Source organism: Patella vulgata, chromosome 7 (genome assembly GCF_932274485.2).
Source record: "Patella vulgata chromosome 7, xgPatVulg1.2, whole genome shotgun sequence".
In the NCBI taxonomy this organism is placed as follows: Eukaryota; Metazoa; Mollusca; class Gastropoda; family Patellidae; genus Patella; species Patella vulgata.
In genome coordinates, this window is record NC_065885.2 from 64,114,639 (window position 1) to 64,131,211 (window position 16,573).

General features: G+C 37.3%; 1 protein-coding gene across 4 annotated transcripts in view; it reads left to right on the forward strand.

Annotated features, from left to right (window-relative positions):
- Positions 1–286: 286 nt before the first annotated feature.
- Positions 287–16,573, forward strand: part of LOC126827264 (aminoacylase-1) — a 23,075-nt gene continuing 6,788 nt past the window's right edge. For 3 of the 4 annotated variants that reach the window (XM_050556535.2, XM_050556534.2, XM_050556536.2), the window contains exons 1-14: positions 287–484; positions 3,459–3,523; positions 4,513–4,617; positions 5,883–5,951; positions 7,032–7,054; positions 7,345–7,421; positions 8,239–8,328; positions 9,711–9,767; positions 11,542–11,615; positions 12,287–12,336; positions 13,206–13,269; positions 14,204–14,246; positions 15,603–15,709; positions 16,291–16,370. In XM_050556535.2, coding sequence (XP_050412492.2) covers positions 400–484; positions 3,459–3,523; positions 4,513–4,617; positions 5,883–5,951; positions 7,032–7,054; positions 7,345–7,421; positions 8,239–8,328; positions 9,711–9,767; positions 11,542–11,615; positions 12,287–12,336; positions 13,206–13,269; positions 14,204–14,246; positions 15,603–15,709; positions 16,291–16,370 — 989 coding nt within the window. In that variant the 5' untranslated portion in view covers positions 287–399. Of the gene's footprint in view, positions 485–3,458; positions 3,524–4,512; positions 4,618–5,882; positions 5,952–7,031; positions 7,055–7,344; positions 7,422–8,238; positions 8,329–9,710; positions 9,768–11,541; positions 11,616–12,286; positions 12,337–13,205; positions 13,270–14,203; positions 14,247–15,602; positions 15,710–16,290; positions 16,371–16,573 lie in introns of those variants that run through there. The other variant, XM_050556537.2, reaches the window with a different exon arrangement.

Here is a 16,573-nt window from a genome sequence, read left to right on the forward strand (position 1 = left end):
AAAGGAACATTTTTTTCCCGGGGGCAGCGACGTTTCAAAGTTAAGGGAAAACTTCGATTTTTTGTCCCTTCCGAAAAACTAGTGCTAGCGCTAAACCCAACCATAACCCTGGACCTAGGCCCAATGCTCCTAACCTACAATCTCGCCAACAATCACGTGCCCTAACCTTATTTTTACATCTCAACGACCTTGACAAAAATTGCGCTGGCCACAAATAGATTTAGCCCAATCCTCCCCAATGTTACTTTGGAGTCTGGGTGATCTGAAATAAAATGTTAGTGTTGAGAGTTATCTCTTCACCTTAAATCGTCTGTCTTTTGTCACAGATAATCTGTTGAACATTAAGATTATAAAACAACTTTTATCTGTGTAAATTAAGTGTGACATCTCAAGCTAAAGATGGCTGGATTACAAGAAGACCCCGCAGTCACCAATTTTAGAAAATATTTACGAATTAATACTGTACAACCAAACCCAAACTATGGTAATTCTTTTACACCTTTTTTTTAAAATAGGGCCGTTTATTTTATGATCAGTAGTGGAATACCACGTTTTATCAGTGAAATAAAAGTGTTATTCCACTGGCTAGCAGTCGTCTATGTTGTTTTTACCTAAAATGATTGTAAAATCATAAAATAAATAGAACATTTGTCGTTTTGTCGTGAATAACATATTTTATTATTTCATCTCTAAGCAAGAAAACGTTTATATTTTCACTCATGCCACGGATTCGTGAAAATATAAGTTTTCTTGCTTCTCGATGAAATAAAATATGTTATTCACGACAAAACGACAAATATCCTCTATATAGGCGTCTGCACTTTTACTTTTTATTCTCCTCCAACGCAGTGACGGCTATAATAGATCTCACTAGGTTTGTTATTAAATTTTTTTCCGGCGTGGTTCTCCCTTGTCAGTGATGCAGGATGGAGGGGCTGACAAGGAAAGCTGTCTAGTCGTTCGGATGGGACGAAAAACCGAGGTCCCGTGAACACATTGGCGTGCACGTAAAAGATCCCTTGGCAGTTGGAATTCGATATAAGAGTAGGCCGTAGTGCCGCTGCCCGGGCAAAATTTCCCTCATAGCACACTGTATGGCCTATGCCCGTCTTTATTAGCCCAGGTTAGGAGCAGAACAGTAGGACGTTAAACTCCATTTCATTTCATTTCATTTCATTTGTTATTAAATTTACCATGGACTCGTATGTAACTATGTTAAATTGATAATTAAACATACAGTATGGAAGATTAGAAAAGAGCTGATCGACAGTTCTCTCTACAATATAACAGTTAAAAACTAGATAATGTAAAGGGATTTTGCTGAAAATTTCAGTCAAATTGATCCGCTCTGAACCGTGAATTTAGCGATTCAATTTTGGGCCTAGCCTCGATCAACATAACTAAAACATAGTCTCGATTCCAATCCAGAATGATATTTGGGAGGGGAGGGGGGTGTGTGTGAATGGATGGTTGAATGGTTAGCACGTGCGCACTCAATCATAAGGCCTGTTATGAGTCAACTGGTGTGGTTTCTAATCCCTGGTTGTACTTGACAAGGAGTTAATTGGGTCGCCTGTCCAACTTCGTGAGTTTTCTCCGGGTCCTCTGGTTAACTCCCACTGCTAAAGACTCCTACGCGCAAGCGAATTATTGAAATAAAATTAAACCATATGTTAAGTCTCAGAATGACCTAGTTTATGTCAAGTGGACGTTAAACCCCATTTCTCTGCTAAATTCGGAGCGAAGTTATGACTGTTTTAAGTATTTACAAGAAATAAAGCATCAATAGTTGTGATTGTCAGTTACCATTGTTTTTAACATTATATTATTAAATGGCACAGGGTTCCAATCCATTTAATATCTCAGCCATCTGATGATCTAAAGAGTTGATAATAAGCTTGTCTGTGTCATGTGAATAAATGTCTTGCATAAGATTTGAAGTCAGAAGAAAGACCTGAAATAGACAGGTTTAGCTCTTACATAATGAAGCGGTTTAAATGTTGCTTTAATAGAAAATGAAATAAAATAGGGTTTAACATCCTACTGTTCTGCTCTGACTGGGCTAATGAAGACGGGCATATGCCATACAGTGGGCTTTGAGGGAAATTTTGCCGAAACGGTGGAACAGCGGCATTACGGCCTACTCTTATATATATTGAATTCCAACTGCCAAGGGATCTTTAAAGTGCATGTGCATGAACAACTAGACAGCTATCCTTGTCAGACCCTCCATCCTGCACCACGGACAAGGGGAAACCACTGCTTTAAACATACATTATGCAAGTGCTAAATCTGCCTACTGCAGGTCTTACTTGAGGCCTGAAATGTAATCAAAATTATTAATTAGACATTAATTAACTTATCTAGACCATAATCAACGCTTGATGGCATCGGATATCTCCAATATTAAGTAGATTAGAACGGTTCAGGCATATTTTGATTTAATTGAAAAATGGAGGAGTGAGACTTAGCTTTGACCAACCAGTACGGTGGTTGCAATTTGTGCACACGTCTTGTCAAACCTTCAAAGGCTAATATTTTGGCTCTGAATAGGGTAATTTGAATGAAATTTTCAATATATTCATTTTACATTATCTATTTTCAAACTGTTATAGCAAGAATGGTTAGCTGTTTATGTTAATAAATGTATCTTTAATAGAGCCTACTTATAATATGCAGGTAATTATTGAAGGCCAACACATGATATGGGTACAGATAGGAGACAATTGAAATTATGCTAGCTCATGCACTTACACTGATTGTATTAACTTACAGAGAGAGAGATAGAGAAAGAGAGAGAGAGATACTCCACTGGACACAAACTAGGTCATTTTGGGACAAGCATGAGAGAGAGAGAGAGAGAGAGGGAGACATTAAACTCCATTTCTCTCTCTCCATTTGATACCGAGTGTCTGGCAGAGGAAAATGTCTAATTGTTTGGATGGGACAAAAAAAAATCAAGGCTCAGCCTACACTTTGAGATTTATGAGAAGTTATTTAGAGTACTGGTAGTGATTCTTTGACAAAATACCATAATGTCCACTCGACACAAACTTGGTCATTTCGGGACTAACACATGGTTCAATGTTATTTCAATAATTCGCTTGTGCGTAGGGGTCTTTAGCAGTGGGAGGAAACCAGAGGACCCAGAGAAAGCCTACAAGGCTGGACAGGCGACCCTACTCCTTGTCACGTACAACCGGGGAATTGAAACCACGGCAGTTGACTCAATGTCATACCTTATGATACAGCGCGTACGTGCTAACCATTCGGCCATCCACCCACCCAAATACCATGGGAACCAGAATATTATTTTGTATGGTTTTATAAAAATATGGGCTAATGAATGAAATTGTAATGATTACATTTAAAAAGTAATGGTAATGGCAATGTAATGGCCCCAGCCCTGAAGTTGAATAATTTTTTACCTTCATAACTTCTGTTATCTAATTTTTCAGCTGAAGCCTCTTTGTATTTTAAAAGTTTGGCAGCTGAACTTGAGCTTCCATACAAGACTGTTCAGGTAGGTTCACGTAGGAAAAGGTAGGGTTAAACTATTGGGTTAAGCTGGGTTTAGCATAGGCTGAGGTAGGGTTAAACTGAAGTTGGATATAGCTGAGGTAGCATAAAGGTGGGGTGGGGATAGACTGAGTTGGGATAGGCTGAGGTAGGCACTGGATAGGCTGAGTTGGGAAATGTTTAGGTAGGTTATGTTAAGGTGGGTTTGACTATGGTAGGTTATGTTAAGGTGGGTTTGACTATGGTAGGTTATGTTAAGGTGGGTTTGACTGGGGTAGGTTATGTTAAGGTGGGTTTGACTGGGGTAGGTTATATTAAGGGGTGTTTGACTGGGGTAGGTTATATTAAGGGGTGTTTGACTGGGGTAGGTTATATTAAGGTGGGCTTGACTGGGGCAGGTTATGTTAAGGTGGTTTTGACTGGGGTAGGTTATGTTAAGGTGGGTTTGACTGGGGTAGGTTATGTTAAGGGGTGTTTGACTAGGGTAGGTTATATTCAGGTGGGTTTGACTGGCTTAGGTTATATTAAGGTGGGCTTGACTGGGGTAGGTTATGTTTAGGTGGGTTTGACTGGTGTAGGTTATGTTTAGGTTGGTTTGAATGGTGTAGGTTATGTTAAACTGGGGATGACTGGGGTCGATTATGTTAAGGTGGGTTTGACTGATATAGGTTATATTAAGGTGGGCATGGCTGGGGTAGGATTTGTTTAGGTAGGTTAGAGCAGAAAAGAAGATGAACTCTGTAGTTCAATTATAGTAACTCAGAAAGAAAATTTGATTTGTTGTACGCTGGCTATGAAACATTGGGGTGGAGACTCGTGCATAAATACAACGAAGCAGTGTCCATCATTTCATCCACAGATAAGATCAAATTATGTTAGTTAATGATAGGCTTATCGTGTGAATAAATGTCCAAATAATAATTGATATAAGATACCTGCAATAGGCATTAATTAGTTCTTACATGATGTTTGTTTCAAGTGAGTATATTACAGGTGGTGAGTGGTAAAGATATGTGTATTATTACCTGGACTGGACAACAACCAAACTTGTCATCTATACTATTATATTCTCATATTGATGTTGTTCCTGTCTTTCGAGTAAGTTCACTACTTTATACAGATACAGTTATCATGGTAGTTTCAAAATAACCACATGTTAGTCTCAAAATAACCACATGCTAGTCTCAAAATAACCACATGTTAGTCTCAAAATAACCACATGTTAGTCTCAAAATAACCACATATTAGTCTCAAAATAACCACATGTTAATCTCAAAATGACCACATGTTAGTTTCAAAATAACCACATGTTAGTCTCAAAATAACCACATGTTAGTCTCAGATGACCACATGTTAGTCTCAGATGACCATATGTTAGTCTCAGATGACCATATGTTAGTCTCAGATGACCATATGTTAGTCTCAGATGACCATATGTTAGTCTCAAAATAACCACATGTTAGTCTCATAATGACCACATGTTAATCTCCAAAAGACTATATGTTAGTCTCAATGTAACAGGTTTGCAAAAATGTTAAACAAAGTCGTGTTAGACAGGATCATAATACTAGTAGTAGTTTTATTTAACTTTTATAAGGTTCTTAAAAAATTTGTTGGGTTGCCCTCTGTGCGTGTTTCTAAATTCAATTTCTTGTTCCAGCTTTCAGTTATGTTTTGTAAAAAAGTAGTCTTGATTATCCCGGCCTGTCAATCAGTAAGAGATTGGTCATTAGACTGGTTAAGCGAGACTAATTTCAAAACAAGGGCACGTAACCTATTTTTTGCTCAAAAGTGTCTGGATGTTATGGACGACACTCGGAACCATCTTACAGTGTATTATTTATGGATGGTTAAATGTTGATAGCTTAGATTGGTATAAATATAAATATTGGGGTATAAATGTCAAGCTATTTATGGTGGGGAACTATACCTCTGTCGGACTATTCATCAATCCAATAAGAGTGATTATCATTTTAATGTACGTGTTTACCTCGTGGTTTCTCCATTGTCGGACATTGTCGCCAGGTCTTTCCTTGTCTTCATTAGCCGAGTTGGTGGTGAAAGGTAGGACGTTAGTTAGACCGTATTTCATTTCCTTCCAAGTCACATACGCTCTCAGCAGGGATCGAAACCGTTGCAACAATTCAGACTGGCCAACTAGAACTTGAAGCTTAATTCTCTAGATCATCTCAACCTCCCCTAGATGGAACATGCATGTATATATTATGTTCTTAATTTTATTGGAGGAATATTGGAGAGTTGATCTATTCCAACCACCCCTAGCTTGAATGTATGTCATGTTTGTCACATATGTCATGTAGGTCACATATGTCATGTATGTCATGTTTTTGTATATATTGTAGGAACATTGGAGAGTTGATCCATTCAGTGCGGAGAAGATAGATGGTAATATTTATGCTAGAGGATCGCAGGTAGCCGTTTTAAATTTTTTTCATCTGGATGTTCGCACTTAAATATGTTATAGATAAATTGACAAATACATTAATTTCCTTTTAGTTAAACTGACAAGAATTTAAAGGGACTGTGGCAGTCGTGTGGTAAAGGATGCTGGAGTCAAGACTACAATGTCCATTGTTTGAAATACTAATGTTTGCTGATAAATTGAATGGGGTGCGGTTTTGCTCCGACTGGGGTAATGAAGGCGGATATATGCCATACAGTGTGCTATGAGGGAAATTTTGCCCGGGCAGCAGCAATACAGCATAACTCTCATGTCGAATTCCAGCTGAAAAGGGTTCTTTTAGGTGCCAACAGTGTTTACACAGGATCTTGGTTTTTCATCCCATCTGATCGACTGTTTGTTGTCTCGTACACGGCTCTCTGTCCTGCACTACTGATGACCGGGGAATCATTACGGAGAATTTGGTGAAGAGCAGTTATAAATCTTGTAATATAATGATATAATGGTGATTTAGGGAGAGAGGGGGGAATGGGGTTTAAATTCCACCTGATGCAAACTAGGTCATGTCGGGACTAACATAGGGGTATTTAGCAGTGGAAGGAAAATGGAAAACCCGGAGAAAACCCACAAGGTTGGACAGGTGACCCTACTTCTTGTCACGTACAACCAAGGAATGGAAACCCCACCAGTTGACTCAATGAAAGATCTTATGATACAGCGCGCATGTGTTGACCTTTCGGGTATCCAACTCCCCGTATTTTTGGGGAATTATTATTATCATCATCATTATTATCATCATAATTTTTGAGAATTATTATTATCATCATCATCATGAATCCTGTTACTTTTTAACTAGAGATTACACGTCGAATGTGGTAAGGTTTAGTCTTCGCTTTCCATATTGGACAGACTGTGCCACACTATGCTGCCTGGGCTGAATTATCATCACTAAAGTATTATGCTGTAGAGACATTATACCCACAGAGCGGTGTTTAGTTTGAAACTTTTGACTATACAAATACAAAAATTATTATTATCATTATTCCTTTTCTTTATGAAGAATTTTTTACTTTTGTCTTTTCTTTTTTAGGATATGAAATGTGTCGGCATACAGTAAGTACAAATCAGGGGTTATTTCATCCCCTCAATTTCGTCACCTGTTTAACTTTGTAATGTACTGAGAAGAGGGCACAGTAATATGTACCTCTTTGTTAAGTTGTTTACGTGTAAATAGAGGGGGGTCGTCTGTCCAACCTATGGATTCCTCCTACATCTAAAGACCCCAACGAATTATTGGAAATTATTGGAAAAAAAAATTAAACCATATGTTAGTCCCGAGTCTAAATGATCGAACAATAGAAGGTATTTAAAAAAATATGTGGAAGATATGTTTTGTATTTTAGATATATTGAAGCAATCAGAAGATTAAAGAAAGAAGGCAGAAAATTTCAAAGAACGATTCACATCATATTTGGACCAGGTATCATTTTATTTGTCAGGGCTAGAGTTAGTTTAGACTGCTGATACAATACAGGGAAATCCCCAACCATTATTATAGTTTAGATTCATACTGATGCAATACAGGGGAATCCCCTAGTATTAATTCATACTGATACAATACAAGGGAATCCCCTACCCTATCATGCATACTAATGGAAAATACAAGAAAATCCTCTACCAGTATTAATTTATACTGATGTAATACAGGGAAATCCACTAAGAGTATTAATTCATAATGTGCAATACAGGGAATCAATTAATACTAATGTAATACAGGGAATTTCCCTACCAGTATCAATTCATAATGTGCAATTACAGGGAATCAATTAATACTGATGTAATACAGGGAAATTCCCTACCAGTATTAATTAATATTGATACAATACATGGGATTTCCCTACCAGTATTAATTCACACTGTGCAATACAGGGAATTCCCATACATGTATCCATTTATGTTATTATAGAACAGTTAATTCCTCTTTCTGTATCAATTCAAGCTATATAGTACAATTCATACTAATACAGGAAAGAAAAATCCCTACCTGTATCCATAAATAGAATACAGGTAAGGGAAACCCCATACCTGTATCCATTAATAGAATAAAAGAAAAGAGAAACCCCCTACCTGTATCCATTAATAGAATACGCGAAAGGGAAACCCCTACCTGTATCCATTAATAGAATAGAAAGGGAAACCCTCTACCTATTTCAATTCATAGAATATAGAGAATATGTCGACAAGAATAGATTTGTTTTTGTATTTTTCTCATGTTTTGTTATATATAATTTTACCAGATGAGGAAATAGGAGGAATCGCGGGAATGGGAACATTTTATAAAACTGATGAATTTAAACAACTTAATATAGGATTTGCTTTGGATGAAGGTATACATAACATCTATATTATTCTTCTTCTCATTGATGTTTTGGGGATCACGTGGCTAAGTGGGTAAGACGCTAGCTCGCTAGCCTGGAGGTCGGGTGTTCGATCCCTGCATTGGCCGAGAAAGTTCATCCAGATTTTCCGGCGTGGTTCTCCCTTGTCAGTGATGCAGGACGGAGGGGCTGACAAGGAAAGCTGTCTAGTCGTTCGGATGGGACAAAAAACCGTGTACACATTGGCGTGCACGTAAAAGATCCCTTGGCAGTTGGAATTCGATATAAGAGTAGGCCGTAGTGCCGCTGTCCGGGCAAAATTTCCCTCATAGCACACTGAATGGCGTATGCCCGTCTTCATTAGCCCAGGTTAGGAGCAGAACAGTAGGACGTTAAACTCCATTTCATTTCATTTCATTTCATTTCATTGATGTTTTGGTCCAAAGTCTGGCTTTCACTTGTCCGGGGTGGTATCTGTAGGGCTGACAAGTGTTCCTATTTGTGACGATGGGACGGATAAAGAAGTTTCACTTGTGTACACATTGGCATGTACGTAAAAGTGTGGGGGAGAGAGAGAGAGAGATAAAAATGGGGCTTAATGTCTACTCAACACAAACTAGGTCTTTCCGGAACCAGCATATGGTTCAATTTTATTTCAATAATTTGCTTTCGAGTAGGGGTCTTTAGCTGTGGGAGGAAACCGGAGGACAGGCGACCCTACTCCTTGTCACGTACAACCGGGGAATCGAAACCTAATCACTTGACTCCACCCCCCACTGCACTGAAAGAATCTTGATACATAGAATGCGTCCCGGCAGAATTCTCCTAAATGCGTCTACCGGACAATTCGAATTCAACTTGAAATGTTCAGTAGAGTTATGACTCTTGAATGCGTTAAGCAAGAAGAATGTTTCAAGAAGAATGTTTCACTTAAATAACCAAATTAAACAGACATTAAGAATGTTTCACTTTTATAAAATTAAACAGGCAATATATGCAGCCCTTTTTAAAGGATATTTCTGTTAAACATGCATTATGCAAGAGCTAAATCTGCCTATTGCAGGTCTTTCTTTAGGCCTTAAATGTTATATAAACTATTAATTAGACATTAATTAACTTATCCAGACCATAATCAAGTCACGATGCCATTGGAGCGAGACTTAGCTTCGAACAAGTTAACAACCAGTACGTTGGTTGCAATTAATGCACACGTCTGTACAAACCTTCAAAGGCTAATATCTTCACTTGCAATATAGTAATTTGAATGAAATTTTCAAATTATTCGTTTTACATTTTCTATTTTTGAACTATTATAGCAAGAATGGCTAATTCTTTATCTGAATCTTACATAATGTAGCTTTAATTGTCCTTAATTGTTTTTATAATTCTAGGCATTGCTAATCCAGAAGAGGCATTTAGAGTGTTTTATGGTGAAAGGAATTGTTGGTGTGAGTACATACACTGTATTATATAATTTGATCAAGCATTTTGTCATTTACTTCCGCTAGGGTGCTATACTCAAATTCATTATTTAATATTTAATTAAAGGTACATTCCCACTCACAAACTGGGTGATTTAATGGTATATATGGACTAAAAACATATTCAAACTAATTAATTTGTCATAATTTTGCCTCAAATCCTTCTCAAACATTGTAATTGCGAAGGAATGCCTTGCTATAAAAATTCAATCAAACCAGGTCATGTTTACGTCACGTGTTTTACCTCTCTTGAAAGTCAGAGGAGAATTCATTGTATACATAAGACGATGTTGTCTTTAATCACTTACTATTTTTTACAAATATCGAATCCTAATTAAATTCTCGGATTATCCACTACCCGCGTCTTTTTCCGTCATTTTTATCTCAGAAAGTGTTGTACGTCTAATTCTTCATAAAGTTTATCAACTTGTACATCAAGCGGTCAATGTTAGCGTGTGACCTTTGACATCACGCGTGCAAAATTCCTAATCGTCGGGCTGTTGATTAGGGGAACCCTTACATTTTTGTCCTGTGTACGCTCCATGAGTGTTTTTCAGGGAATCCAGTATTTTTCTAGTAAGATTGGATATCTCTACTTTCCATATATACCAAAATTGCCATTCTTTTATTGGAAATAATCACCCAATAAATACTTTTCTGGGAAGCCATCTTTAAGGAATAAAAAATATCAGACATATTTAAAAGAGGCTCATCAGACAAGTTTATGGAAGTAACACAATAGGCAACGGCGTATTCTTATATTGAATTCCAACTGCCAAGGGATCTTTTACATGCACACCAATGTATACACAGGACCTCGGATTTTTGTCTTATCAGAATGATTAGACAGCTGTCCTTGTCAGGCCATCCATATTGCACCACGTCGGAAAATCCCGATGAACTTTCTTGGGCAATGCAGGGATTGAACATGCGACCTCCAGGCTACCTGTGATCGAACCCATGACATGCATACATAATAGATTAAATGATCTACAGCATTATCCCCCATATACCTCATCCCGCCCCCACCATTTCATATTTGTCTGTAATAAATATAACTCTCTTAGAAATTCAAAATTTATGCCAATTTTCAAAAGCAATACACACATCTCGTGCAATATGATTAATGTTTTAAATCCCCCAAACGAAATTGCTAGTCAGGTTGCTTCATATATATATATATATATAAGTGTCTCCAAGAAAGAGCATCAGAGTTACCTGTTGACCAACAACCCTGTTCAATATAATATGTTTATTATACTAATACTTAGGGTAGAAATAGTTTGTTTACTTTCCAGGCTAGTCTAGATACTTTTCGTTTTAGCTCTATACTGATTTTCATTATATTGACCATCTTTTGATGCTTATAGACTTATTATATCACATTGTACATCCATAAATGATCAGCCCAGATGTTATTTTATAATTGTATGATCACCTTTTATTTAAACTGTGTATGCTGTCCTTGCTGGATGAAATGATACAATAAAATCTCATCTTATCTTATCTTATAATATATTTATAAACCGGGATTTGTTACTGTATAATATATCGAGATATTGTAATATATTTATAAACCAGGATTTGTTACTGTATAATATATCAAGATATTGTAATATATTTATAAACCGAGATTTGTTACTGTATAATATATCGAGATATTGTAATATCTTGTAATATATTTATAAACCAGGATTTGTTACTATATAATATTTCGAGATCTTGTAATATATTTATAAAGGGTGTACAGTTGTTTGTCCAGGTGCTCCTGGTCATGGATCAGCTATCCTCAAGAATACAGCTGCTGAAAAGTTTGTAAATATATTTAGTATAACGTAGAACAAGATATTTACGTAAAATGTGAAAAGTGGAATTTTGGCAATTACACTATTGTAATTCAACATGGGAACAATTACACCATATTAGTACTACTGGGGTACAATTGCACTATTGTAATTTTACATAGGAACAATTACACTGTATTAGTACTACTGGGGTACGATTACACTATTGTAATTTTACATGGGAACAATTACACTATATTGGTATTACTGGGGTACAATTACACTATTTTAATTCTACATGGGAACAATTACAACATATATTAGTACAACTGCAGTACAATAATTCTGCAGAGGAACAATTACAATATATTAGTACTGTGGGTCAACATAGTGATTATACATATGAACAATTCCATAATTGTAATACCACAGGGGACAATTACAATATTATGCCACATTGGAACAAGTACACTATTATAATTGTAGATTGGAACAAATGCACTTTTGTAATTCTACAGGGAAATAAATACATAATTGTAATTCTACATGAGAATAATTACAATATTGTAATTCTACATGAGAATAATTACAATTTTGTAATTCTACATGAGAATAATTAAAATATTGTAATATTACATGAGAACAATTACAACAGATTGGAGCCTAAATGCAAACCGTATCTTATTTTGTATCGTATTTCAGAATAAAGTTATCAACAGTTTTTTGTCGTTTAGACGAGAACAAGAACAAAGGTAAGTACAGACTCAGATTCATCAAGATTATTGATGAGGATTTGTTGTTGATCAGATTCCTCAAGATTTTTGATGAAGATTTGTTGTTGATCCGATTCCCCAAGATTTTTAATGAAATGAAATGAAATGGGGTTTAACGTCCTACTGTTCTGCTCCGAACTGGGCTAATGAAGACAGGCATACGCCATACAGTGTGCTATGAGGGAAATTTGCCTGGACAGTGGCACTATGGCCTACTCTTATATCAAATTCCAACTGTCAAGGGATCTTTTATGTGCACGCCACTGTGTACACGGGACCTCGGTTTTCCGTCCCATCCGAAGGACTAGACAGCTGTTCTTGTCAGGCCCTCCGTCCTGCATCACTGACAAGGGGGAACCACGCCGGAAAATCTGGATGAACTTTCTCGGCCAATGCAGGGATCGAACACCCGACCTCCAGGCTAGCGAGCCAGCGTCATACCCACTTAGCCACGTGATCCCCAATTTTTGATGAAGATTTATGCATTATCAGGTGCATTATGTGAGATTTAGATAAAGAGCTGACCAACACCGTGATCGAACATGGGACCTCCAGGTTAACGAGCCAACATCTTACTCATCGAGTCACCGCAGCTCCTTCAAGACTTCTCATGCTGAGCTCACACTTTATGGCTGCCAGGAGTGGGTTGTGGGGGTCGAGTGACCCAATGCACATGCTTTAGATCATAGACTCTGGTGTGTGTGGGGGGGTCTAGTGGGAGTGGGGGGTGTCGAGTGGCCAAATGCACATGCTTTGGATCATAAACTCTGTCATTGAGCTGGAATTTTAACCATGATAAATACTCTTGTCAAAATAACACAAAGCAATGTTTCATTTGTATGTTTCAGATTAGAATCCAACCCCAACCTGACGCTTGGAGATGTTACATCTGTTAATTTAACTATGGTTCAGGTTAGTTTGAGATGTTATTGAAAGTTTGCGATCCTTCCCTCTCAAAGATCCCCAATTATCACCACCAGCACAGGGATCACCAGTTATCACCTCCAGGATGGGGATCCCCAATTATCACCTCAAGTACAGGGATACCCAATTATCACCACCAGTACGGGGATCCCCAATTATCACCTCCAGCAAGGGGATCCCCAATTATCACCTCCAGCAGGGAGATGTCCATTCCATCTCTTCAACCAAGGAGATAACTAGCATGGAGATTCCCAGTCATTAACTCCAGCAAGGAAATCCCTAAACATGACTCCCCTCACAGAGATCAGTAACCAGCACCTCTAACAAGATGATTCCCAATCATTTCCTCCAGCAAGGCGGTCTTTAATCATAACCTCCATTACAGTGAACCCCAATCATCACCCCTAGCATGCAAAACCCCCACCATCACTCCCCACACAGAGATCAGCAATCAGCACCTTCAAATAGATGATTCCCAATCATTTCTTCCTGCAAGGGGGTCTTTAATAATCATGACTTCAGCACTTAGAACCTGAATCATCACACCAGCATGAAGAACCCTAACCATCATCTACAGCAAGAAGATCTGTAATCATCATTCCCAGCACAGAAATCCCCAATCATCACCTGCAACCAGAAGATTTGCAATCATCACCTCTATCAAGCAGAAACCCCAATCAGCACTCCAGAGCAAGGAGATCCCCTATCAGCACTCCCAACAAGACAATCTCTAATTAGCACCTCCAATAAGGAGATACCCAATCATCAGCACCCCCAACAACGAGATTCCCCATCAGAACTCCAACAAGATGATCCCTTATCCTAATCTCCTGCATGGCGATCCTCAATCAACACCCTAAACTTTGGAGATTTTCCAATCAGCGGGACAGAAAGTTATTTCATTTATTTTGTGTTTTTTTAGGGTGGTGTTCAAATGAATGTTATTCCGGCAGAATTGAAAGCCAGTAAGTATGAGTTTAGATTTTCCTGCATCATTTACACAGGGGAAAACACTTATCAAAGCTCTAATCAATTCTGAAATGAGAAAATGTCTTCAATAAAGCTTGATATCTACATGTACAATCATCAATTGAGAGAAATGGGGTTTAACGTTCACTCGACAGAAACTAGGTCATTTCAGGACTAACACATGGTTCAATTTTATTTCAATAATTCGCTTGCGCGCAGGGGCCTTTGGCAGTTAGAGGTAACCAGAGGACCCGGAGAAAACCCACGAGGTTGGACAGGCGAGCCTACTCCTTGTCACGTACAACCGGGGAATAAAAACTTTGTTTTTTTGTCGTACTGACTTTAGTAATGATGATTGAGGTTAGGCCTAAAATTCGGTTCAGAGTAGATCAATTTGACTGGAATTTTCCAGCATATTCTATTTACGTTATCTATTTTTTAACTATTATAGCGAGAACTGTCTACTCTTTATCTAATCTCCCATAATGCCACTTTAAATAAAATTGTTTTTTAACATCTTACGTTTCTGTGCCAACTGGGATAATTAAGAAAGGTATGATGAAAATTTTGCTCTGACAATAGTGTTATGTTATTTTTTTGCATGCTAACTTTTATATTGGGATTTCGGTGGACGGACGTTTTGGCCAGTGGACATTTCGACCAAGGATATTTTGGCCTAAAACGTTTCTGCCAATTTTACAAACAAAAAAAAAAATTTTTTTTTCGAAAAATATGTTTTGATTGTGAATAAAGTAATTTTTAAAGCATTTAAAGGGAACACCACGTCCAGAAACTTCCAGATTCCGATGTTTGGTGAATGGATGATAACTACGCAATTGCACTCAGTATTTTTATGCAGTTGTATGTCATCCAGGGTCGTGTATCAGGAGTTTTTGTTCCATTTGTTAGAGGAGCATGGTTGTGACCCGTCAACTGTTACAATAGACTTTGAAGGCTCTCTAGACTGTAGATTTTGCTCTTCATGCAGTGTATGGACCACGAGTACAGATTCAGTACTGTTTTTATCACCTTAATCAATCAACTTGGAGACACATCCAGTCACTAGGACTTACAAACATGTACAAAGAAGACAACGAAGCGGTCAGATCTTCATGTAGTGTAGGCCATCGAAAGTATAAAAAAACGAAACAAAATATTGATGTGTATTTTAATCAGATTGTCATTTATCACTGACCAGGGTAGATTACACAGAAAAATTCCAAGGAATATTCATGTCTGACAGGGATGGAACTTAACAACAGGGACTCCTTGGCCAAAAGACAAGGTTTTTCCATTTCTTCTGGTTCTCGTTGAGGTATGACCTTTAGCATGGATTTGGTTTGTTTTGCCAGGTTTTGATATACGAATTCCACCAACTGTCAATCTGGAGGAGTTTGAAAAGAAGATAAATTCATGGTGTAAAGAAGCAGGTGAAGGGATTCAACTAGTGTATCCAGTAGTAAGTAATTCAACTAGTGTATCAAGTAGTCAGTAATTATATAATTCAACTAGTGTATCCAGTAGTCAGTAATTAAATAATTCAACTAGTGTATTCAGTAGTCAGTAATTATATAATTCAACTAGTGTATACAGTAGCAAGTAATTATATACATATAATTCAACTAGCGTATCAAGTAGTAAGTAATTACATAATTCAACTAGTGTATCAGTCAGTAATTCAACTAGTGTATCATGTAGTCAGTAATTCAACTAGTGTATGCCGTGGTTAGTAATTGTATAATTCAATTGGTAAACAATTATATAATTCAACTAGTGTAGTCAGTGGTTAGTAATTATATAATTCAACTAGTGTAGTCAGTAATTCAACTATTGTATGCAGTGGTTAGTAATTATATAATTCAACTAGATTATGCAGTAGTGTATGATGTATGTCGGCCAGTCCGGTCACTAGTGTAATCAGTAATTCAACTATTGTATGCAGTGGTTAGTAATTATATAATTTACCTAGATTATGCAGTAGTGTATAGTGTATGTCGGCCAGTCCGGTCTTCATTAGGCTAGATTATTTGTTTGTTTCAGAAAGGGATGAATCAAGATATAACATCTATTAGTCCTGATGACAAATGGTGGGCTGCTTTCTCTTCTGCTTGTAATAATCAGTAAGTAGTTTAAAATAGTCAATCCCCATTGTGTAATTTTTATTTCATCATTTTTGAACTGGTATTCAACTGCTACAATAGTTTACAAGGGAGTATAAATCCCCTCAAATAACAAGTTTATAAGGGAGTATAAATCCCTCCAAGTAACGAGTTTACAAGGGAGTATAAATCCCTCCAAGTAACGAGTTTACAAGGGAGTATAA